Raw genomic sequence first — 25,119 nt, forward strand, 5'->3', positions numbered from 1 at the left:
GCATTATATCTGGATAGTTAGAGGTGCTAGAGGAATGATTCTAGCACAGCTCTGAACAGACAGCCAGCAGTGATCTGCCTTAACTCTGAGGCTAATGCTTCCCCTGAAAAGAGCAGAACTGATGCAAGGTTTCTCCTTTTCTCAAGGAGCTTGCCAAAGTCTATCCTTTTTGTGACAGAATGGGGTCATTTGGCCCTCTGTGGTTAATGTCGAGGGTAAATTATTAGATCCCACTCAAAACCCCACCTGGGTTTCTGGCAAAAAAGTCCTTATGAGAAGCTGTGTTGAGAAGACGGTGGAGTTGTGTTCAGAAGAGGAATTCTCATACAGATCAAAAGTTAATTTTATTGCAAGAAACTTGCTTTTTATAGCTCTTCAATTGAAGATGTAATTAAATATGTTGGGCATGATGGAATTGTAGTATCTGCAGATTGCTATGTTGTGTTGGAGATGGTGGAAAAGATTAGATTCCTTTCAGACATGTTTAATGGTTACTGTTTCTTTCTTCAGAATTTGAAAAAACACCTGCTGTACTACAGACTGCTGAATGCAGAGAACCCTATGGGATTTGACCTTTATGAGCAGCTCCCTCCCATGAGACTGAAGTACCTGCAGATGGTGACACAGAAAGAAAATAAAGAGAATGCACCAGCGCTAGACTCATAGCAAAACACTTGTGCAAGAAGAGAGCCAAGGTGAAGAATGGAAGAGCTCAGTTTATACTTCACTGATTAAACTACTTGCAGCTCAGATGGTTTTAGTATTTACCTGGACGTTCTTGGCATCTTTGCCACATGAAGCACTGGTAAAATGCTCCCAGCTCTACAGAACAATGCACAGTATTTGTGTGTGTGGCCTTTCTGTGTTGAATGTTGGAGCATTTTCCTTCATTTTCTTTCGTGTTGTTCTTCTTCTTCCCAGAGAAGGTGAGGATGTGTCTGAAAGGCACTGGACTGTTGGATGAACTGAAGGAAGTGGAAAAGCTATTTCGTTCAGTCAGGCTGGAAGCTGGGTTTTCAAGATGACGTCTGTCTTCCCTAGATATTTCCCTTGCTTTTTTTGTACCCTGAATTTTGAATGGTCCTTTCCCCACACTATCCCCTGCAAATAGAATGATGATGTGACAGGGAAAAAGCTGATCCTGAGAGCTCTTTTTTTCCTTACATTTAATATATATATAGGCAGTTTCTCCAAGATAGTGTTCTGTGCATACAGATGTATTGCATCAGACCTCTAAGAAATATTAATACTTAGTGCAGTGATACAAACATGAATATCTTTCCTTGGCTGTCTTTTGGATAGTCTCTAAACTGTTTTCTTTTTTCCCTTAATTTGGTTCCATGTATAACAAGATCAAAAATAATTTAGAGAAAAAAAAGTATCTGCTTGTTTAGCTAGAATATGTATTGGTTGCCTTCTGAGGAGAATGCAATTTTAATGTTGAAGTGGAGTTTCTTAGCTCAAATGTAATTTTATCGATGTTAATTTGATCCCACTTCTACATCCAAATTCTGTATTGCAGCCTTAGACACAAGGCTAAAAGGCTCCTCACAAGCGCCACATCAAGTCCAGAATTTACTGTAGGTTTGATCCCCCTGGATGTTTTCTTTGTATCCAGTAATTTTTGCAGAACTACAGTCACTCTGGCAGGCTTTTGTTTGGAGAACTCTAACAAGGTTTGTTCATAAAAGTATTTCTGATTTTTTGTTCTTACAAATAAATTCGAAGGTGCAGGGTAATGCCTAGTCTGAAGGCCTAAGCTCCTGTTGTTACCTATCAAACAGGCCAAGTTAGCTTCCCTCCAAAGAAACCATGCCTGTATTAACCTTGCTCCAGTCAATGTCCCAAGAGGAGCATGAAACACTGTTAATAGGCCTGCTTGTAGTTACTGAAATTGTTCAGACAAGAAACAAAGTCCAGATAGCAACCTTATAGAATCAAAGAATCATTTAGTTTGGAGAAGACCTTTTAAGATCATTGTGCCCAATGATAACAGTATCTTTCTTTCACCTAAAAAGTCAAGTGTTGCTACCCTCTCGAATGGCTACGTAATCACATAGAGCTTAGGGCATTTGTGACTGGGTTGCTGTCTTTGTATTGGCAGTTTTCTAAGTGTATCAGTCCCCCTTAAGTGGACAAAAAATAAAGTTTCATTTTCCTTCACCTTATCAGAAAGGGCAAAACTGGCATTTCCATTCAATCTTTTTTTCTGCTTTTATCTAGATGGTGAGAGCCCAGCAGTTGTCTTTCAAGAGCAATGGATGGTAAAATATAAGGACTCCTAGCTGCCCCTTTAAGACCAGCCTTCATCAAGGACTTTGCCTTTTGCTTTTCAGACCACCAGTTATAAAATCTCTTCCAGTACTTTGTGTGATGCAAAGTTGAGTTTTGTATTGTGTACAGGGTGTAAATAAATATTTTGAGAACTATGCAGGTATTTTTTTAACTGTGAGACTGCTTTTCTTTATTTAAGTCTTTCTTGAATTTGGAGAGTTCTATTTGCAATTTATCAATATCTTGGGAATGCTACTGCTGTGAGAAAACGCACTAAGCTTTGCAGCTCTGTAAGAAAGCTCCTCAAGCCAAAAATTACATGTTGTATGATGGGTCAGTAATACAGGGTACCAAATGCTGGGTGTACTTGGGGAAGGTGCAGAGTGGGTATCATGCAATTTGTGACATACCACAGGTGGGAAGACAGTAAAATACTGTCCATGGATGGTATTTGAAATTATGATACAAGTATCAGCAATGGAGGGAAGGAAAAGAGAGGATCTCAAATAGTTCTGCAGGCCACAGTTATGTGCAGAAAATTCTGAGGATGCTGCATGTGAGTTTTCAAAATGTCAAATGTCACTTGAGGTGGTACAGGAGTCCTAAGCTTGAATTTTTTAAGGCTTTGGGCAGCCTTTTACCAGATTTCTCTGCAGAACACTAGAGGGCATTGCTTTGTCTAGTTTAAATGCAAGCTTCTATTGGAACTTGGAAAAAAAAAACCACCAAAAAACAACCAGCCCTTAAACATGGTTTGAATTTCCTATGTTTTTTATTTTTGCAAATCCTTTTGGAGCAAATGTGGAGAATTCAATATTTTATGTGATAGGTTGCTAAGAATTATTTAGTGCTTTACCAGCAGGAACATTTTTGAAAAATCCTGGTAGAGTGAATGTAAGCTTTAAACTTCAGCTGAATGCAGTCTGAGACAGGACCAAAGCATACCAGTTCTGTTAATCCAGTTTAATCCTGATCAGGGTAAGTGAGGAGATGAAGAAAATTAAAACTGTCCCCAAAAAATTGATGTGACTTCTTAAATCTTTATTGAAAGCTTAAGATTTCCTTGAGAAGAAAATAATTCTGCTGAAATAAGACCCACAAATAGGTTTCTGGGGTTGAAGTGGTTCTAGCTCAGAACAATGTATGTTGTCTCATAACTCTCATCAGAAGTCAACAAAAACAGCAGCAACAACCAAATAAAAATATCCCTACCTATGTTTTAATTCTTAGAAACAAAAAAGGCCTTATCTTTTGGTCCTTTGTGGCTCAAAAATGCTTGATTTCATCCAGGTTACTGATATTGTCCTGTGTGGATAACAGTGGAATCTATATGGTACAAATTTAGCAGGGGCTGTGCTGGAAGGCAGCGACGTGTTTTTAAAAATGGTTGTCCTGGAGATGAGTTGAAGTATTGCTGTTGAGTAATTAAGTTGTAAGTAAGATGTAAGTAATTAGTTGGTAAGTAAGATGGTGGGGCTGCCAACAGTTTTGCATCCCATAACTTTAATGGTAGAAGTTTTCTGCATTCTGCTGAATCTTTTTTTGCATTTTTTAATGGGAGAGTGAGTCTTCCCATCAGCTTGGAAGGATGTCCTTTCTTGCCTAGAAAAAATGGAGTTGATTTGTGATCCTTCAACTACATGAGTGGTTTGAATTCCCCGAGTTTAGAATCCCTATGTGATGACTTGGCCCACTTTGCTGAGTAGGGGCAGTTCCCAAAAAAGATGTAGGCAACTCAGTGGCTGACAGTACTACACACTGAGGTAGGACAAGGCCTGGCAGAAGAAAGTAATGTGTTAGGCAAGGAAGAAATCAAAACAGAACTGAAACTATGTTGTATGGGAACTTTTTAACAGTACACATGAAGCATTATGTAATTAAAGCACTTACATTCCACTGTATTTATTGACTCCTTCAGTTTGACAGTGGAATTTAATAAGCTATTTCTAGACTAATGCATTCTGTCTGGCCACTTAACATCAGGCAAACCCTAAACACCTTTTGCTGATGAAGTCATGAACAAGCCATAAGATGGGGGTGTATAAATATACTACGGGTCAGACAAGTGCATTTCTTTCGGTGTTGGACAGAAAGTAGAGCAGAAAAGGCATTTTTATTGTTGCTTGTGCTCCTTCCTAGTTCTGCAAAGTTCTCCTTGGAAATCTCTCATTGATGAAGTGGTGCTGCCTCCAGCTAATTATCATATTTGGGGGGGGCAAAACAAATTTATTCCCATTGGCTTACAGAAACTCATATAAGCTTTCCATTTACAAAGCTGGCCCTCTGATATCCCTTGTTTAAATAACTTTATGGTAATTTCCTGGCCTTTCCCTCTAGTTTTTAAAAACTGGCTTACCCTCTCCCTTTGAATGGAGAATCTGTGCTGAAGCCATGCTCTCAGAACTGCGTTTTGCATGATAAGTAGTGGTTTCAGTCAGGGGTAAATTGGCCGCTGTTCCCCTCCCTCCGTTTTTTGTGGTAATCTTGAGTCTCAAAACAGCTGCTGCAGAAATGCTGTCTGTAAGTTTCTGGCCAGCCAAAGCACAAAGAGCTCCAATTCAACCTGACTGAGGACCAGATGCTTCACTGGCAGTGTTCTGAGCCTCCAGTCAACCCTGACCTGAGCAATAATTGTGAGCAGGTTAATGACAAACAAAGGACATTGTAGACAGAGCAACACCTGGCCCATCTTTGGGTCCAGTTCTTTATTTGCTAGTGGACTGTAACTAGCAGGTACTGACAGACACACGTGGCTCCAGAGACCAGAGGAATCTCCTTTATTCTGCCCCGGGCAACTTTTCTGCAGTACTTTGATGCCTGTTGAGCAACCAGCTTGTAAGTCCAATCAGTTCGATGGATGTTTCCAAAAAGTACTGTGTATGGACATTATAATGAAGTCCAAGGCATATGGGAAAGGTTAGTGGCACCTACCCTCTGTGTCCCTCTGCCCTAATCTAACATGGATGACAAACCAGACCAGTGAAGTCAATACTCATTACAAAGCAGCTGCTTGTCCAGGCCACAACAAAAAAGGGGGTTGTGTGGTGGAGAAATACTACTGCTGTGAAAGCAGAGCCACATAGGTGACAGTGTGTGCTAAAATCTGAGGCCTTAGTTGATGACTACAGCTGGAAGGAAGTTTTGTGGAATAATCTGGGTGCTGGGAGCCCATCCTGAGGGGCAACAACTATGGGGCTGGGCAAGTAACGGGGAACACCTGGGCCCAGCACCAGCCCTCGGGGAACTTGGGGAGCGGTCAGCAGGAGCAGCATCAAACAGAGGTAAATACTTTGTTTCATCCATATTTTCTGCTTCTCCAGAGTGCTGGGTGGCTGCTGGGACCTTGTTCCACAGTAACCAGTCTGAAGCTTTGGGATGGGACAAAGAGAAGGATTGAGTGAGCCAGTGAGCTTGGAGAGTGGCTCAGCTTTTGGATGTTGTTTCTGGGTCTCTCAGATTGAGACGAAATTTGTGGTTTCCCCTCTATCTCCACAGTGTCCTTATCCCCTAGTACTCCATTTGTTTTCTTCCATGTCCCTCAGTCATTCGACTCTCCTTCTGTACACATTTGTTTGCCTTTCTATTTTTGGTTTTCCACCATTATAGTAACTTCTAGTTCTTCTCTGTTGGCTTTTCTCACTCTTTGAGTTGTTTGCAGAAGCAATCCATAATTCAACAGTTAAACTGGAGAACTGAGATGTCACCGCTGAGTTTGAGGTGGAAGCTCACGTCTCTTGGGGTGTTCATCTGAAGGTCTGGGCAGATGTCCGTAAATAACATGCACAACATGCCCATTTGGAAACCTTACAGCAAAGAAGGCTGTAACTTTACTTTTAAGATCCATGGTATGTAGGTGGTGTAAGCACACCACACCATTTGGGTCTGATCTGTCAGATATTTGATGACACTATAGCAATTAATCTGTTGGATCTGTCTTCCTGAAAGGACAGTAACTGTATTAAGTGACTTTTTACTGTTACTGCTTCCACCACAGCAAATTTTTGCTCACAAAATGAAGGAGCACATCTCCACAACAGTATTCTAGGCTTCCTTAGTGCACATGGACTTTCTTTAGCAGCTTCCAGCACAATGCATGTTTGGGGTGGCTCTCTGTTATCTTGAGAGTAACAAAGTGCAAAGAGCTCTGAATTAACTTCAGGTATTGCACTGCTGGCAATGAATTGTAGTTTCAGAGGGGGGTGACATAGCATGATGATACAATTACAGCCACTGTGAAGGTATGTTGTTAGCATCTTTAAAAATAAAGCAGCTCGCTACTTCTGGCATCAATGTATCTTTCAACATAGATTATAAAAAACAAATTTAGAATTATACAAAAGTTTCTCTAAACCATCCTGCATCTCTTGTCTCTGACATGAGTGTCAGCTCACTCAGAAAATGTTAGTTGTGCTGCCACCCAGAAGACACCACAGATGGTGGCTCATTTTTGTTCCTCTTGGTACTGTCTGCTGTAAGATTGATCAGGTTTGGATCGATGAAATTATTTGGGCAGAAGCTGCCATTGCTCTCCTCCTATCTGTCCACTATTAAAAGAAGTGGGAGGAAAAGGGATATAAAATAACTTTTTGGTGTCTTTCTCTCTTTAGTACTGTTTTGTGAACACTTAAAATATTTATGAAGGAGAGTATGGGCTTGCTGACCATGCTTCTTCACAATGAGCTCTTATCAGCAGGTTTTATACTTTATAGCTTCTGAAGCTTTTTTTTTTTTTTTAAGGGAGGGGTGTGGGCTTATATTTTTTGTAACAGTACAATTTGCAGGTTAAAATTAGGATGCGGAACTTAAGTTATCTCTAAGTAACTACTCTGGTGTAATGTGAGTCAAAGCTTTTCATTCTCAGCATGCACTGGTGCCATGAAGGCCAAGCATTGCACTGTTGGAAAATTAGCAGGTGCCCATGTACATTTTGCAGAGCTTCTCTAGTCTTATTATATAATTGCTAATACCGTTTTAGGGACAATAAATTTTCTTATATGAGTCTTTTCTGCTACCAAGATACTTTTGAGATTAGGAAACTATTCTCAATTTTGCAACTTAACTTTTCCTTTGAACCAGCAATCTACTGCTTTCTGTAGTTGTTTTGGTGATTCCTATACCTAGCTGCAGATTGAAGAAAGAAGCAATAAGCCCACAGCTAGAATGGAATTCTTGGCCTTTGCTTAAACATAAAATGCAATTTTATAATCAGACTAAACCCTTGACAGGAACAGATCCTCCTGGAAACAGTGTTAAGGCACATGGAATTTAAGAGAGTGATTAGTGACAGCCCACATGGCTTCACTAAATGCAAATGGTGCCTGGCAAATTTGGAGGCCTTCTATGTGGTTATGGCATTGGTAGATAAGGGAAGAGCAACTGACATCATCCACTTGGGCTTGTGCAAAGCATTTGACACTGTCCCACGTGACATCCTCGTCTCAGGCTGGATGGGGATTTGAGCAATAAGGTCTAGTGGAAGGTGTCCCCGCCTATGGCAGGGGGCCTTGGACTAGATGATCTTTCAGGTCCCTTCCAATTTAAGCCGTTCTATGAATTTCCAGAATACAGCTTCTGGTCTAAACTAAAGAGAAAGTATGACGCGCTCCAGAAAGATATATAGCCCGAGATTAAGGTAATTTCTCATTATGGGGGAGACCCCAATTACTGTACTAACAGGTCTTCTAATGTGAAAGATTTTCCCAATTTTCTGAAATTTCCACTTTTCATGCTACAGTGAACTTAAATGTGATGTTAAAACTGTATCCAAAATGGAATACCGATTTTCTTGTTCATCTTCAACAGACTATGAAGAATTAATTGTTATAGGAAAAACGTTCTTAGAGTGTGATAAATGTATTTTGTGGTTTATTTCAGGTTTCTTTCTTGTTAACCACATACCCTTCCAACAAACTGTACTAAATCATTAACTGGAGGATATTCCCGAAGTCTTCTTACTGCATACTATAAGCTAATCTTTACTGGTGCCTTTTTGGCTTGGAGCTTTTCCCCAGTGTGAGAGGAACAGGAAGGAGTGAGCATGAGAGTCCTAATGGAGTTGTGTCCTCTTGACTCCAGTGCACAATGTTTTACCAGGAACTTGCATGCATTTAAAAAGCTGTTGTGCACTCTTATTCTGCAGGCTCATCAAAGAAGCAAGTGTCATCATGAGAAACAACTTGTTCTTGGAATCTTTCTCATAAGTTGCGATTGACTTTCAGTTATATAGTCAGGCTGTTGAGGTAAATAGACAGTGAAGATCAGGAAAATGGTAACATACTAGGCTTTACTAGTAAAGAAAACTTGGATGTTCTGCTTTGTCAAGATGCAGGTGAAAGCATCTCTATAATCCATCTGCGTATTAGCCTTGATTGTTTTCCCAGGGAATCTATTCTTGGATCTTAATGGGAATGGAATCATGCCCTCTGTTTAGTAATGCCAAAGGATTACAAGAGGTAAGTGCTGTAAGTAACCATTACTAAATGCTGCTTTGATAACAGGCTTTCCTTTTCATCTAACTGCAAAAGAATAACATACTTCCCTTGACAGATAGTCATGAAAAGAGATCTCAAACCAAAATAAACCTTTACTGTCAGTATCCAGAGGCCCACCCTGACCCAGGCATTCTTTTATGTGCATGCAGGTATGGTCATGTTAAGACCTCACTCTCAAAATCTCTCAAAGCTTAATATTTCTGGTGACAGATGTAATTGTCCTCTTACATTTTTATTAGAGTAAAAATCCACTACATCCATATTTCAAGTCTTCTGTAGCTCCAGCTGTGTGTGCCTTCAGGATTTTATTGCTGCTTTATTCCTCTAAGAGGTAATTATTGACTATGTTGGGAGACTAACTGCTTACTGAATAGCACAGTTGATGCTTCTGTTGCTTGGTTTTGTCTGCTCTCTCATCCACATTTGTGGATTTTGGTATTGAATGAACTCCGAGGAGTTTTGAGACATCTGGTGATAATATTTGTAAAGAAGTTTTGAAAATGAGCTGTGCTTGTGAGTCCTCCTGTATGGAAGCTGGAAGCTGTGCTTAGGAAGAACCTTTGTGTTTTCCTTTAGGGCCTATCAAAGAGCCCTATCCTTATGTTTTGAAAATTTAGTGGTTTGGATCACTTACAGTTTCACCTGCTGACCATCAATGTGTTCAGTGGCCATAATTCAGTCAATATCCAACTGTCTCAGTCTTGCCCCTGCCATTCTTTGACTATTGTCCCACAGGCTTATTCAGTGGTACAGGCATAAGCATTCTGCTCTTTTGCGTTTGTCATTTATTTGTTAGCTCTCAAAATTTGATAAGCTCTAGTTTCTAGCTACTCTAGGGTGGAAAGGGTTTCACAGAAACTAAACTGCACTGAGCACTGTAATAAGTTTCTTATCCATTGTACTATGCATCTCCAAATTCCTTAACAAATGTTGAGTTTCATAACCCCCATGTAGGTGTGGCAATGAGTGCGTATACAAAGATCACTTCACCTAGTGCCAAGGTAAGGAGGACTCTTTCACTCGTGTATTACTGCACGCAGAAATGCCACAGACTATTTTAGCCTGGAGAACAGAGTGCTGTATTTAGATGAATCTGTAAGATTGATTTAGGTAGTTACCTAAATTAGATTGTTTCCAGACCAGTGGGATTAAGAACCCTCTTTTTGCAAAAAGCGTTATGAGATCTTTAATGATCACATAAGGTCAGGACCTGGTTTTATGTCTTATCTGAAAGACCATGAACTTATAACTACTGATCTGTCATTGTCTGATCTGACTATCTATTCTAGAGACTGCTTTATTTTAGAAGAGATTTGTGTAGCCAGGAGTCTAAATGCCATCAAAGCTTTTAGTCCTTGCTATATTCCTTGCCTGAGGAGGTTTCTAACAAGTTTTTATTATGATGTATCTTTTTGATTTGGTTTTCCCTTTTTATGACAAGCCAAAATGAGACTTCAAAGAATATTTTTCAGTTTGTATGTCTGTCATTTGCTACTGTGCACAGAGCTGCTTACTGATCTTTGTGTGAAAATTAATTAATTCTTGGGTTGTTCAGGAGAGTATCTAGTTCTCAATACTTTTTCTGGGTGAGTTCATCTTTCTGGCTACATGACCACCTCTCTGTAAGACCCCTTACTTTAAAACTGCAGGCATAGCAAACTGCGTAAATGTAGCAGGAGTGTGTATGCCATTCCGGTAGTGCTCTAAGCATTTCACAGATAACTGTTGTGTGTGTTCTTGTGTACCCAGGTTAAAAAACCTCTAGGAATCATATAAACAAAATCTTTCTGGTACAGTGGCTGTACTCTGAAAAGGTACATGTGAGAAAATTAAAGGAGCTCTTCCTTCCAAGTGTTCTTAGCATCTTATATATAACTTAGCAAGTGTTTTTGTTTATAGCAGAGATATAGAGTCAGGACCCAGCTCATAACTTCATTGTTTATGTGATGTAGGCATCTGATTTACACCCTCTTGTACACATACAATTTCCACATTGCCCACAAAAGCACACTCACTGTAGTGTTTTTTCATAGCAAAAAGTGTGTATTCCTGTCGTTCCTGCCAAGGGCCTGTTTGGCCTGCAGCAGGGAAATGTGTCTGTGCAGTAACATCTCCCTGACTGAGCCAGATATTATCTGAGATGGGAGAAAATGGACAAAGGAAAATGCTCTCCTATTCCAGGGTGCCCAAGGAATGAGCTGTGCCAAGTCCTTCCGTCTGTTTACTATGAAGTTTTGTTTAGCCCAAAAAGGATATTGCTGCGCGTCATTGTGTTTTTAACAGCTTCATTTCAGCAGCAGCAGAGGAGGTGAAATTGAAATCAGAAGGTCTTAATTTCAGAGAGAAATAAATTTGTTCAGAGACAAGTCTTTTCTATCTCTCGAGTCACCAATATATTACTCCCCTTGATTTGATTTGGAAGCTATTTAGGATGCTGCAGTAACATGGCTGGCTGGAAGTCTGGGTAACCTCATCACTACCTGGCCATGAATTGCAGACTGTGAGTTCGTCACACCGTATTGTTTGACTCATGGATTCTGAAGGTCAAATTCAACAGCCTTGTTTGAGGGGCATGGTTAGCACCAGCAGTGAAAAGGGATACATGAGTTTGTAGTGAAACGTAGAAGCAAATTGGTCCTTTAGGAAGAGGTGGGTGGAGAAGGAAGACAAGTACAAAAGAAATGAAAATATAACTGGTAGTATTGGACATGACTCAGAGTTTCTGAATCATCTGGGGAAGTTCAGCCAGCCAGCCTACTTTTCTGGAGGAAACTTCTTGTCCCAGAGCTCTGAGCTGGCACATCAAATTTGAAAGGTTTACTTCATGCTTTTGTGGCCTGGGCGTTCTGCTGTTTAGAACAGAATAGACTAATCCAACAGCCTGACCAATTAAGGACTGACCAAACTAAAGCTTGTTATTAAGGGCACTGTCCAAAGGCCTTTTAAAGACTGTCAGGCTTGGGGCATCGACCACTTCTTTAGGAAGCCTGTTCCAGTGTTTAACCAAACTCTCAGTAAATAAATGTTTCCTATTGTCCAGTTTAAACCTCCCCTAGTGCAGTTTTGAACCATTCCTCTGTGTTCTGTCTCTGGATCCCAGGGAGAAGAGCTCAGTACCTCCCTCTCCACTTCGCCTCCTTGGGAAACTGTAGAGTGCAATGAGGTCACCCCTCAGCCTCCTCGTCTCCAAACTAGACAAGCCCAAAGTGCTCAGCCGCTCCTCACAGGACATTCCTTCCAGCCTCTTCACCAGCTTTGTTACCCTGCCCTGGACATACTCAAGGACCTTCACTCCCTTAAATTTTGAGACCTAGAACTGTTCACAATATTTAAAGCAGGGCTGCATCTATGCTGCTTACAGCAGCTGGTGATGTTGTGTTTGATGCAGCACAGGATGGGGTTTGCCCTCTGGAACACCAGGGCATACACTGCTGCCCCATACTGAGCCTGCTACTGACCAGCACCTCCAAATCCCTGTTTGCAGGGCTGCTCTCCAGACACTCCTCTCCCAGTTTATACTTGTACCCAGCATTACTCTGCTCTAGGTGCAGAAGTAGGCATTTCAGTTTGTTAGATTTCATCCCATTAATTGTAGCCCACTGCTCCAATCTATGTAGATCTCTCTGCGAGGCCTCTTATCAGCAAACTTGCTAATAGTGCATTCAACTCTTTCATCCAGATTGTTGAACAGAACTGGCCCTAGAACTGAACCCTGAGGAACAACCTTAAAGTTGGTGCCTCAAAATTGATCCTTGACTCAACCACCCTCCCACGTTTTGTTCCCCCCCCCTCCCCCAGTATATCTCAGAGCAGTTTATAAACACTAATGCACTAAGTAACTTCATGTCTGCTTTAAATGGCCTGTTTCTTTCTCCTGTTTGACAGATGGGAAGACGCAGCACAGACAGCTAAGATAGTTGTGTGAGGTCTCACTGAAGCAATTGACAGAGGGAGAGTAATACCTGTGAAAGACTTTCTCTTCCTCCCTGTAATCAAGTCCCTCTCATTGCTTTTGTGGAAGTTCAATTTTCACAGCTTTTGGACTTACTGGTGACTCTTATGCTGGGATGCCCAAAAAAGATCTTTTGATACCACCTCCCCTCAACAAAAATTCACCTTTTAAAATATATTGTTTATCCAATATGATTTCAAACTTATGTCCCTGACCTTGCAGAAGGCTTGACAGCAGAGATTGCTCTTGCTAAGCCTTTAGGATCCTGACGAGGTGCATCTGCCACCATGACTGACTCCCAAATGACTGTTGCTGCAGGTGCACACAAGTGCATTCCAACACAAATATGTTGTTAGTTTCCTTCAGGAACGAGGTCTGGGAAATCCTGCTGTCCAGTCAATTTGAAACAATGTAACTGAAGAGCAAGCAAATATATTGAGTCCCTGTGTGTTCCATGGACCTGAGGAGTGAGTAGAGGGAAGGTGGATATCGGTTGGTGTCTGCTGAGGGAACAGCTCAGCTATTTTTGCCCACATCTGCTCAGTCTGGTAGGAGCCAGCCAGTCACTTACATGTACCTACTGGCAGGCCATTCAGTATCTCTGTGAGTCCAGACTGGCCACAGAGCATCCTGCCCTTCTGGTGTGTCCCTCCATAAAACAGGGAAAGGCACAGGAGCCTGAAACTAGCAGATCAGGTTTAGGACATGTGGATGAGAATCTAGCAGGAGATAATGCATGACAAACTGAACTTCCTTCATCCCACTGTTTATGGAGTAGAGGTTTTTGTATTATTATTTTTCCCATTGCACTAACTGTTATATTTGTGGCATATATATATATATATATATATATATATATATATACACACATATCTCAAAGAAAACATGGTGGTAATTGCTTGGCTAGCAGAAAGAGAGAATGCCAAGCACTGGAGATTCTGTTGAAGCGTTTTGTAGCAGGAAAACAAAGAAAAATGTGTTTGCGTTGGTATGCATGTGGGTGGTGTCGCATGATCTGTGAATCAGCAGGAGAGCTGTATATGTAAGGAAATGGTAAACTGTGGCAAAGAGACTGAGGAGCAGTGTCCTGGGCAGGCATGTGTGTTGCTGAAGGGCTGTTCTGTTCAAGGCCTTAACTAATGACCTGCGAAGTAACAAATAGCCCATTAGTTCACTGATGCTGCTAATGTGGAAAGTGTTGTGGAATACCAGATAAATACAAAGGCAACTAAAATGTTGAAATCTGCACAGAAGTCAATACAGTAGAATTTAAACAGGGGAGATCACATGAAATATGGCTTAACTAGAGAAATAAACCTGTACAAAAAGAGGCTGAGAGTGGTCAGCTTGGGCTCCTTAGGAACAAAGTGCCAATTGAAGTCATTGGGTTTGAGTGTGAACAAACAGAAGTCTCTTCCCAGAGACTGAGGCACCAACAAGCTGTCTTGTTTTATGCAATTTGGAGCTGACATCCAAGGGACATTCCACAACAAAACTCCTCTGCTTTCTGAATGAGTAGAGAGAGTTTAAAATGCAGAGTGCAGTGTAATATTTCAAATGTAGTAATGTGGTCTTTTGAGTAGATCCTACAAAAATAATGAAAATAAAATCAAAAGACCAGTTTTATATTAACTTGTAAAGAGATAAACTGTTTGGGAAGAAGTGTTCCCAGAAGAATAGCGGGGATCAGTGGGAAGAAAATGTGCACAGATATCATCCTTATTATTTATTTTGAATAACAGACTTATATATAGAAAACCTGGAGCATCTTCACAACAGTAGCCAAAGTTCCAGAAATTCTCTTCTTAGCTTGGGACTCAGAGGAAACTTTAAGATGCAGTTTCCTTTTGTGGAATGTGCTTGGAGGAATTCTTCTCTTCTGTTTGAGGAAAAAAAAAAAAAAAGAGTGGTCTCAGATCCTTCCCATTTGCACTTTGATTGTGTTTGTTTTCATTCTCTTTCTGACTGGAACCATACCTCATCTTCAGCCTTCAATGTATATTTTGCTGGGGTGTTCAGGTACAAACATATTTTCCCAGAAAACCTCAGGCATGTCAAGCTGCAGCAAAGGGACATGCTGCGGTAACAGATTGTGTGGCACTGTGAATCCTCTCTAGACTGAACTGTGCAGTTCACACTGAATTGCCTTCATGGTTCCTGGAGGTAGTCCATACACTTCAGAGGATGTGCTGGTAAGTAACACCATTTCTTCGAAGAATCATAGACACAATTGTTTCTGTAACGAGTTGTTTTCTCTAACTAGGAAGGGCAAGGCTCTCTTTCCTTTCAAATGTCCCTGAGCTGTTGGTTGATTTTTGACAATCTGTTTTCCAGAGGTGATCTTACAGCACTTAGCCTCTCCCAGGTTTCTCTGCTCCCTGTAGTCTCCTCTGTGACATGCTAGGATGGGGGATTGTACCTTTGTGCCCCCAAATACCTTTCTATCAGTCTATTCCCCTAGTTGTTTTTGTTTGATGGAATAATTGCAAACTCACTTGCTATGCCTAGGGAAGGGGCAGGAAGAAATCAATCTTTCATAGCATTAAAAGTACAGACAAAAAACCCAACACAAAACAGATTCCCTTGAGGGTATCATGGCTTTTAATGTCATTTGCATGTGGCTTGATTTTTGCTAATGAACCAGCTGTTTGTTTAGGGCTCTTAAATGAAGCTTTTGCTTCAAGGGCTGCTGCTGAAAGAAGAGATGGGAGAAAGGAGAAGGGCAGAAGAATAATACATAATTCCAGAGGACAGTCATGTGAATTGTGATTTTTTTTTTTTTTTTTTTTTTTTTTGAAGCTAGAGGAGCTGCTCTACTTTGCAATCCTCAGGCAGCTCCTCTGTCATTTGCAAGGTCAGGATTTTCTGGCTTGCTTGGAGGGGATGCTCTCTGACCAATGAGGCATGAAATAGCAGTTGGAGAAGGGCTTGATAAATATTGATTCAGAAATTGCCATGGCTGCTGACTCTGTGATTGGCCTGTTTACCCAGCAAATGGAAGAGGAATGGAAAGAAGTTGCCCATTTCTCAGTGATGGTGGCACATGCATTTTTCAACACTGTCCTAGATATAGGTTCTGAAAGCTCAATCCAGCAAGTTTTTCAGGACAGCATTAATCCATTGTGGCAGATTAGAATTTGCAATCCTTTCTCATGCCAGTAGCCTTCCCTTCTTATTTTCATTAGACTCTGTGTAGATGGTTACACTACACTACACTCCTCCAGGAGGAGGAAAGTTTTCCAATGCAAGCAGGATAGGCAATTTGCTACTTTGGGGAATATCTGTCCTGCATTCATACTAAAATGAGTACACACTATTTGTGCTTTAAGCTGAACGAATTATGTCTCTGTTAGTCAGCTAAGAGCCTGAATCTGTGGTTCCAATCTGAGTGGTTTGTGTCTCCTACCCTGCTGGGTCTCAGCAATATAAACTGTGAGCCAGCAGAGTGATATCATACCACTTCAGTATTTTGCATAATGCCGTTTTGTCAGTGCTAACCTGCTATGAGGGACACAAAATTCAGGTTTCCTGTATTGCCAACTCAAACCTGAATTAAAAGTCAGAATTATAGTAATCAATTCAAGCTCAGTACTGTGCTAATGCAGTTATCAGGTTCTTGGAGTATCTCAGAGTACAGGTAAAAATGAGCTTATACAATCTCTGTACACAGTGGAGGCATCCTCTGGGTGAGCTGTTTCCAAACACCACCTGAGCTTGGGGCTACCCTGGCAAGTGTTGCAGGATTGTCCCTTTCCTATACGCTTGAAAGAAATCCTATGTTTATGCAATGCTTCCTATCCATGCTTTTCCTGTTAAATATGAAATGTACACAGAAATTGTAAGAGGCAATCTCTGAGTCTGTTCTGCCACAGGAGTTTTAACACCTTCCAATCTTTCTGATCTGTAATTTCAGTGTGTTCAAACCTGTACGACATGAATGGGTGTGATTTTGTTTCCTTTTAATTTCTGTGGCTTTGGTAAAGATACTTCAACTAGTAAGATGTCTGGGGACTTCTGATAGAATTAGGAGTTCCCCACATTAAATGTGGTGAATGCATATAATGCCACAGAGAAGGCTGGGAAGAGGCAACATTTTTTCTGAAGGGCTTGTGATCTAGGCAAAACAGAAGAGAAAACAGGAGAAACCAAGGTCTGAGTTTTACTGTGTGGAATCTTTTTATGAATTATGAATCAATTGAAAAAAATGCATTTTTCATATTATCTTTATTGGGCAGTTTTGTCTGAATTTGCTGATGTGTTTTGCCTAAGTTTGTTGTTTGAAAGCCCTAAATTCACAAATAAGTGACAGTGGTGAGATCAAGAGCTGATTCCTCAGCGTTCCTCTGTCTGATAGCTCAGTTATCCCATGAGAGCAGTAAGTTCTATTCCCCAGCTCTTTCTGTGTGTGTTCTCAACACCAGAGTGCAGGACCAAGGGGAAAAGTTCACCACTATGATCTATGCTTAGTTCACCACTATGACCTATGACAGTTTCTCAGGCCCAGAATAACCATCCTTTGACACTACCAACTCATGTGGGCTTCCTCCTAAGCCAGCCTGGTCCTTTCACAACTGGGACCCCAGCCCTTCAAGGACAGAACTTCCTTTTACGACAAAGCATCAGGATGCTATGTGGTCTGGTTGCAGAGTACTCTTTGCTTAGCCCCTCTTACCTGGCACACAGGTGTTACCTGCTGCTTTTGTATCGTGGATGTATGTTGTCAGCAAGTGCTGGTAGTCTTTTGGGCCATGCATCTCACCTTTTGCTGCCCACAGAGAATTAGCCTTTTCCTAACTTGCTGCTGTGTGCTGGGAGACACCCCTTATAGGCCAGCAGGTAGCTTTGTCCTGACCCTTTGGGGAAGAAAGGGAGTTGAGGAACAAAAGCATGCAAAAGCAGGTATTGGCCGCACAGTGACAGGACTCTGCTCTGCCACAGTCACCTCCTCATATATTCGCTCCTCATGATTGCTCTTCTTGGAGTACTAACCGTCACAGGTCACTGTGCAGTAATACCTCCTTCCTGATAATCTCCTTCAACATGCTTGGGTAATGAGTTGCTTCTAGAGAGGCACACCTTTTTATTAACATCTAACTATAAAGAAATACTGCTGTGGGTTGGGGAAGGGCTGAGGGGGGGTAGGGGCAATGGTGTATGGTGAAAACAGAATCAGGAAACTTATGGATGTGTCTTTCAAAGAAGCACAGGGCATACAAAATTACCACTGGACATTGATACATTTTGGGAAACCCAGACTGTTAAAACATAGATACAGCGAAACTACCTGGCTCAAGCTTTCTAAAAGAATTGTTAAAAAAAAAAAAAAAGGAAGTCAGAACATGAAGATTTTCAAATCAAGCTATCAGTTTTGTTCGAGTTTCGTATTTAAGCAGGTATGATTCTAGCCAACATATGTTGTACTCTGCTGTGTGAAAAATTCATACTGTATTGCCCTCTAACACCATAGTCAGTGCGTGCTGAGTTCTCAGGTGGTTTATGCTCCAAGTTGTGTTTGGAGAAAAAAAAAGTTCAACATAAAAACAGAATAAAACTTTACTTTCTACAAAGCAGCAATAAAGTAACTGCATATTGCTTTTGAAACTGCATAGTTACTTTTTTTTATAACTGCATTAACACGGTTTTCCACAGTTGGTGATTTTTGTACACCAGCCTATTATACAGGAGAGGTGTCTCATTACTAGATATTTCTTCAAACCAGTTAGGTGATGTTTTACAGCTTTTTATTATCAGATACTGTAATATTAAGAAACCTCTTCTGATCCAATTACTAATTCTCCAAAATTGAAAATAGTGTTTTGGGATCTTGGCTAATATGTTATGCTGATGCAAGAATGGTAGAAACAGATTAGTCTGTTCAAGACTTTCTTTAAGAAGGCTGTGAAACTACAGACTAAGGGGCACAAGCTGAAGAAATGCCCTCTGTCAGAGAAAGATGGTTCAGGGGAAATGTTAATTGCCACACTGTAAGGTGAATAAGGTAATACAAGAAGTGGAGGACCCTTGTAGTATTGCAAAACAGGGGACTAGGTGGTTCCTGTCTTCGTAGCTGCGACATTGTCAGATTTATTCTCAGAATTTTCATTTTTTTTTCAAGAAGTCCCTGTCCTTGATGCTAAAAATTCACTGGAGCTAAAAAAAAACTTCTGGCCACTGCTTCCCATTCCTGTCTTTGGAATTCTTAGTCCATTACGAACAACATGCTGCTATTCCCTTGAAAAACTAAGGCAGGAAGGTGAGGAAGTGGCCAGAAACTAGTTTCTCTTGGAGGACTGTAAGGGTTGGGACCTTGCTTAGGCTTTTGGTATTAGCAAAGAGTCAGTATGGTCAGTCTGAAACGGTCACATCTGAGAAAGACGTGATATGGGAGAGTGAGTGGGTCTCTCTTCTCTCAGTTCTGGCTCAAAGCCTCCATAAGGCATTTGGTTGTTCCATATTTTGAATTGATTTTAAAACTTGGTGTTGATTGTTTGGGCTTAGCCCTGTTTGAAATACCATGTTTCCCACCAGTTGCATATCAGTACTGCTCGGGCTTATTCTCCCTGCCAGTCCTGCATCCACAGTAACTCCTGTCTGCAGGGTTTCAGCAACTACACTGGCTCTTAATGCATAATGTGCTGAGTGGGTGGTTGTGTTGCAACTTATGTGTTTCTCATTCACTACCGTGCATACCTGAACACTGTACCTACATTCTACCTTTAGTATACATACATACATGAACAATGCTGTACACCTGTCAGGAGAATGTGCCTGGATACACTTCCCAGGTATACTGTTATTGGACCTTTATTATAAAACACAGGTTTAGAATGTAATTCAAAGCATTTTACAAAGAGGTCGGTTTCATCATTCCCCTTTTACAAGTGTTTATTTCCCAAAGGTAAGAACATGGAAGAGACATACCTATGTTCTAGAGGAAACTGAGACCAGAGGCAGGCCTGGATTTCCAGTTTTCCACATGCAAGGACACATCCTTGCTGCAGGCCTTGCTGCACTGAATGGTGTTTCTGAGGATCAGGTTTTTTTGCAATCATATGGTTATTGTAATTGAGCTGTTATATTAGAAGGAAACTCTTATCAGTGTAGCTCCAAGTTCCAGATGTTGTTTGTATCAAGGATTTCATAGCACTAATCTATCTGAAGCAGTTGTGACAGATGCCTGTGCAGGGGTACTGTCTCTACTCTGAGAAACTAGGAAACCAAGGCAGGGAATAACAAAGTGACTTCCAGAAGTCAGGTTTGGAAGAAGTTGCAAGTCAGTACATTTACTGGGAACAGTTTGCAGGTGTAACACAGTGATGTGCTTCTTCAAGCCCTGCATGCACACTCAGGTCTATGCACAAAAGAACTAAAACTGGCAGATGGTGATGAGAACACATGCTCACAGGCTGTGGTGGTGTTTCCCAATCGTTCTTAACACAGAGTGAAGAGGAACTGGTGGAAGAACAATGGAAACAAAGGCAAAAGACCTTGATTTGTTTGGGTATTGGAATAATCTGCTCCACATGTCCATCTGGATGCTGACAACTTTTCCCTGTATTTGGGACAAGATGGGGTGGAGGTTCTTAGTTCTCATTGATAGTGTACAGCAGCTGGTTCAATTTGGACCTTTGATCGCCTGTAGCTCTGGAGCTCTTGAAGCGTGTGTATGTTTGCACACAGCCTAATTAGTGCCATTATCATTGTCATTAATGGCTTTTAATGAAGAACAGATGGCTCTGTCAAGGTTTCAAGCTGTGAAGTTCACTGACCCATTTGTGTTAAAAGGAGGGGGAAAGAAAACAAAAAACCCCTGGTTCCAAATGGATGGTAGTAGAGGGGAGTGAAAATGAAGGTTGTCCAAACATAAACCTTATGTTTTCCTATACAGCCTTATCTGAAGGCATATGCAGATGCTGGTGAAAGCCCTACTTTCTCTGGGGAAAACAGCATTTTCTGGTCCTTATCTTCACAAGGCTCTGACACATCAGTTATCTGTGTCATATTTGAACTGAGACTTCCCCAAAAACGAATGGAGGAAGGAAGGGATTAAGATGATATATCCAGGCCTTGGAAAGGGTCATGACTAGTAGGATAGGTCAGTACTAGGGAATTAAGAAAGGAGAGAAAAGGAACATATATTTGGAAGGGTTCTCAGTAGTGTCCAAGTAACCCAAGTGAAGACTCCTAAAGAATTTTAACTTTACCCTCTTATTTTGTTTCACTTTTGTGAATGACTTGTCACTCACACATGGCTCTGACTGACACTTCTTTCCAAGGCTATAACTCCAACTTTTTACTCCAGAAGATGGAATACTGCTATTCTTCATTAGGCATTCAGATGTCAGCAGTAAATATGGCATCTTGGAGGAGACGAATTGGAAAAGGTGAATCCCAAGTACAGATCATTTGTTAGGATTTAATTGTCTGTCCTGGTAGCAGCTTTTCTTGTCTCCTAAATTGCTCAGTAAGTATTGAGCAAAAGGGGATGTGTAAATTATAAGCTCATGTTGATCAGTGCAAGGTCTGGCTTAATTAAAAGAAATTCCTTTTCTCGTTTAATTGTGAGGGAAGCCTGTGATTCAGGATTAGCTATCTACTTTTAGCATGGTGTCATCCATCTGAATGACCAGTGTGCAGGTAACATAGGGTGTGTTTTTAGTGTTCACTTCTGTCTTCTGTTAAAGAATAATCCATTTATATGGATCATTCAAGAGTATCTGCACAGCACCTGAATGGCCTGATCAAAAATCTAATCAGCATCCTGGTCATGTTGAAAAGGTTTCCTATCAGAATTCCAGTTAGAATTGACAGTATAACGAATGCGAGTTGTGTTAATACTTTCAAAGATGAGTTTTGTATAGGACCACGTGAATGTCACTTCAGATCCATGGAGGTCCTACTCTTCTGTGTGGATAGATCGGATTTGGACCTTGAAATAGTTATTGGCTCAATTGCAATGTCATCAAGTTGATCTTGCAATCTCCTCATTTCCTTATAAGTTTAGAAGCATTTAAAGAGATTGCTGAAAAGTAGGAGTAATAAATAATTTTACCCTGGTACTGGAGGGATACACCACAGGAGTAAACAGTAGCTGTAAATGCAACTTCTCCCCTGCAGGTCCCTCCCCACCCCCTTTTTTTTTTTTGCTTCATATTTTCACTTAGAAGAAGGAAGAAATCAAATTCTTTAGCACTGATCCACTGTCATATCTAATTAGCTACAGTATGGAGCACTTCTCTAATCTTGTGTCATGAGTACAGAGGGTTTTTTTTTCCTCTGCACCAGCATCTACTAAGGATTAAGTAGTGAAATGTCTGATTAAGTTACATTGCCTTTATCAAGCTGCAGAAATAATTATCTCTCACTGGGAGAGTTTTCAAACAAACACGGTCATGTCCATGAAGTAGTCTCCCAAGGAGTCTCCCTGGAGCTGCAAAAGGAGACTTAGAGCAATAACAAGCAAAAATTCTTCTGCTCTTCAATGGCTCCTTCCCAGCTGTTTCACAAAGCTTCACCCACCTTCCTGCCTGGTCCACGCCTACCAGGAAGAGGTAAGGCTTGTAGAAATTAAGACCCTTTGCTTTATGAAATGAAGATGTGTGCTTGAGAGTAATGCACCCTTTATTATACTCTGTTCTGTGGAACTTTAGAGAGGAGGATTTGAGAAGCATATAGAAGCAGCAGAACAAGGGGAAGAGAAGACACAATACTTTTCCCTGTATATCCCAATACAAATACAAACTCAAACTTGTATTTGGGTTCCTTTGTGACAGATACACAAACCTAGCTTATATAAATATGCTCCTCTCAGTTGCCTCTGACCCATTTTTAGAGATGCCCTTCTCTGACAAAGCATCTGTATGCAATTGCTTTACGTGCTTAAGCTTTCCTATGTAAGGTGCAGAGAAATGTGGCCGGTTGTCTCATTAGTTCCCATACAAGGCAACAGCTGAAGACTGAAGGTGAAGAGGGAGCATGACAAGCTTCATTACGCTGAGTGGAAACATTTCCACAGGAGTTTATGGAGAGTGGGAATGTCAAACTGGGTCTGCAATCAGCAGAATATTTAAAAGCTGCAAATGTCTGTCCCCATTCCATCTCAAGCCAGGCTGGAGGATTCTTTCTTTCTCTCCTTCCTCTTATTTAATAAATGCTGTGTTATTTAAATATACAGCAAAGCCTTGTTTGTAGTATTTCCTATATCTATCCATTAATATCGGTTTTCCTACCTTTTGAGATGGTCAAGCATGCGTGTGTGATTTTTCAAGGAGTGTAACCCATATTGGAAAGTGAAACCTTTTCAAGGTAGGAGCCTGCAGGAGAGACAGGATGAGGAGAGCTTGACTATCTGCTGCAGTCAAACAACACTGACTTCCACTGGCAGGTAGGAGCTTGGCAGAAGGAAGGGGTTAGGTCCAAAGTGAAGGTAGCAGTCTTGTCTATGCAGACTGAAGAAAAAGACACTGGCTTGTGAGGGACAGGGGTAGAGAAACACTGAGAGATATGAGCCAGTTTTTAGAATCATCTACTTGAATGCATTGGAAAGTTCAAATAGATGAAGGAGGGGTCTCTGGATGGGACAGCTTAAGATGTGGAGGCTTTCTAGGAGGCTGGCTTGGAATGCAGAGAGAGAGAGAGAGAAAGGGAGAGAGAGAGGTGGGTGAAAGGGGGTTTGTTTAAGGAAAGGAGTTTGGGAAGAGTCAGGAGAGGTAAAGTTCTTGCATAGGGCAGTGTAGTGCTTGGAGAGCAAGGTGGTTCCTGAACAGGTCTGGGATCAGGGAAGGAGTCTGACCACACTTCTTTTGAGAAGTAGGGTAGCTCTATTCACCGGCATCAATGTACTTCTTTATTTCAGTCTTGAATGTTTTTGCTAGGCCATTTTATGTACTAACATTTTTCTTTTGAGAGGTTTTCCCACCTCTGACTAACACCTGTATACAAAAAGCATAATTTTAATACATTCACATTTGATCACAAATGTAATTTTCAAGTTTATTGTTAATTAGTGCATCAACACCAGTTGCGATATTAATTGGTTTCTACCTGTCTGTTAGTACTTAAACATTTACATATAGGATCTCCACAACTTGCTCTTCCAAGGATTAGTCACTTTATAGTGCCGGCAAATCACTTTTCTAAAGTATATCCTAGAGCAACAATCATCAGTTAAAATCTAGCTAGCTTAAGTCATTTATTGTTTTAGGTTTTTGATTTCTTTCAAAGCTATGCCATCACTATTGTTTTCCCACACTTCAGGTTAAAAAAAAATCAAATACATAATGGCCTGAACGAAATCTCTCCACCTGTATACTTCTGGATTTTCTTTCCTGTTTTGAAATGCACAACACTGTCAATTTCAGAGGAAACAATGAAGTGTTGCTGTAAAAATCATGGCTTTATAGCAGTTTCCACAGGAACCAAGTATGAAATACAAGGGCCAGGGATGTAGCTCACCCATCAGCACCACCCAGGGAATTTGTGCAGGTGTCAATGAACAGGTGATGCCACATGACTGTCCTCGTATCATGATTTAAGCTATAACTGGACACATGCAATATTTACAGAGAAATCTGAACCCAGAACCAGTTCAGCTGGCTTTGTATTTTGTTACAATTCAAATTACTCACCAGTTTAAACTTGCTAGTAGAAAAATGTCAGGTTACAGCCATGTTTGCAGAATTGCAATAGGAAATAGTGCAAATAGAGCAGATACTGAGGGTGTGTAAGTACAAATATTACTTGATATGTTTAAGAGATTTGACATTTTTCCAGGCCATCTGTAAAGTACATTTGAATGTTCACTTAAATTTAAGCCATCTCTGGAGAGTCCTAGACCCAGTTTTCAATGCAGTCCTATTTTAGGGTGTTGTACCATAATTCACATGCATATAGTATCCACAGATTACTATTTTGAAGCAAAATCCAGGGAGAATCTGGTAGAGGTCAGAAAGGTTGAGCATATGGCTTGTATTTAGAAATCACTGAAGTTTCATTTAGCTGTACTCTGTACTTGGTGCCTCATATGACTGTGAAGTGGGTAAATACAAATGTATATGTAAAAGTGATACTTAAGGTTATGATTTTAAGGTTATTATTCCATGCTCAAGTACAGAGTCTATGGTGAAATCTATTTTTCTTTTTTTTTTTTTTTTGAAGCAGGAGTATACATCTGTGAAGATTCTTGTTTGTTAGCCTCCTAAATATCTTTCGTTTCAGCTGCTCCTCTTTGTGGAGTGCTGTGAGCATTTATTGAAATTACACCTGCAAGGCAGATATTCGGTGACACTACAGCATCCATACCAGCCTGGGAATTCACCTGGATCTGTTTACCTCTGTCTGATGTTGGGTTCTTTTTGTTGTGTGCCTGTTGACTACCTAATTCAATTTAAATATTGTGTTCCT

General features: G+C 40.8%; 1 protein-coding gene across 4 annotated transcripts in view; it reads left to right on the forward strand.

The window, feature by feature from the left end:
- RPAP1 (RNA polymerase II associated protein 1) overlaps positions 1–2,437 on the forward strand; it is a 37,411-nt gene extending 34,974 nt beyond the window's left edge. For 2 of the 4 annotated variants that reach the window (XM_027642287.1, XM_027642289.1), the window contains one exon: positions 511–2,437. In XM_027642287.1, the coding sequence (XP_027498088.1) occupies positions 511–666 (156 nt within the window). In that variant the 3' untranslated portion in view covers positions 667–2,437. The remainder of the gene's footprint in view (positions 1–510) is intronic. The other 2 variants (XR_003527501.1, XM_027642288.1) reach the window with 2 other exon arrangements.
- Positions 2,438–25,119: the final 22,682 nt, after the last annotated feature.

This window comes from Corapipo altera, unplaced genomic scaffold (assembly GCF_003945725.1).
Source record: "Corapipo altera isolate COAL_440 unplaced genomic scaffold, ASM394572v1 23b, whole genome shotgun sequence".
Taxonomy (NCBI): domain Eukaryota; kingdom Metazoa; phylum Chordata; class Aves; order Passeriformes; family Pipridae; genus Corapipo; species Corapipo altera.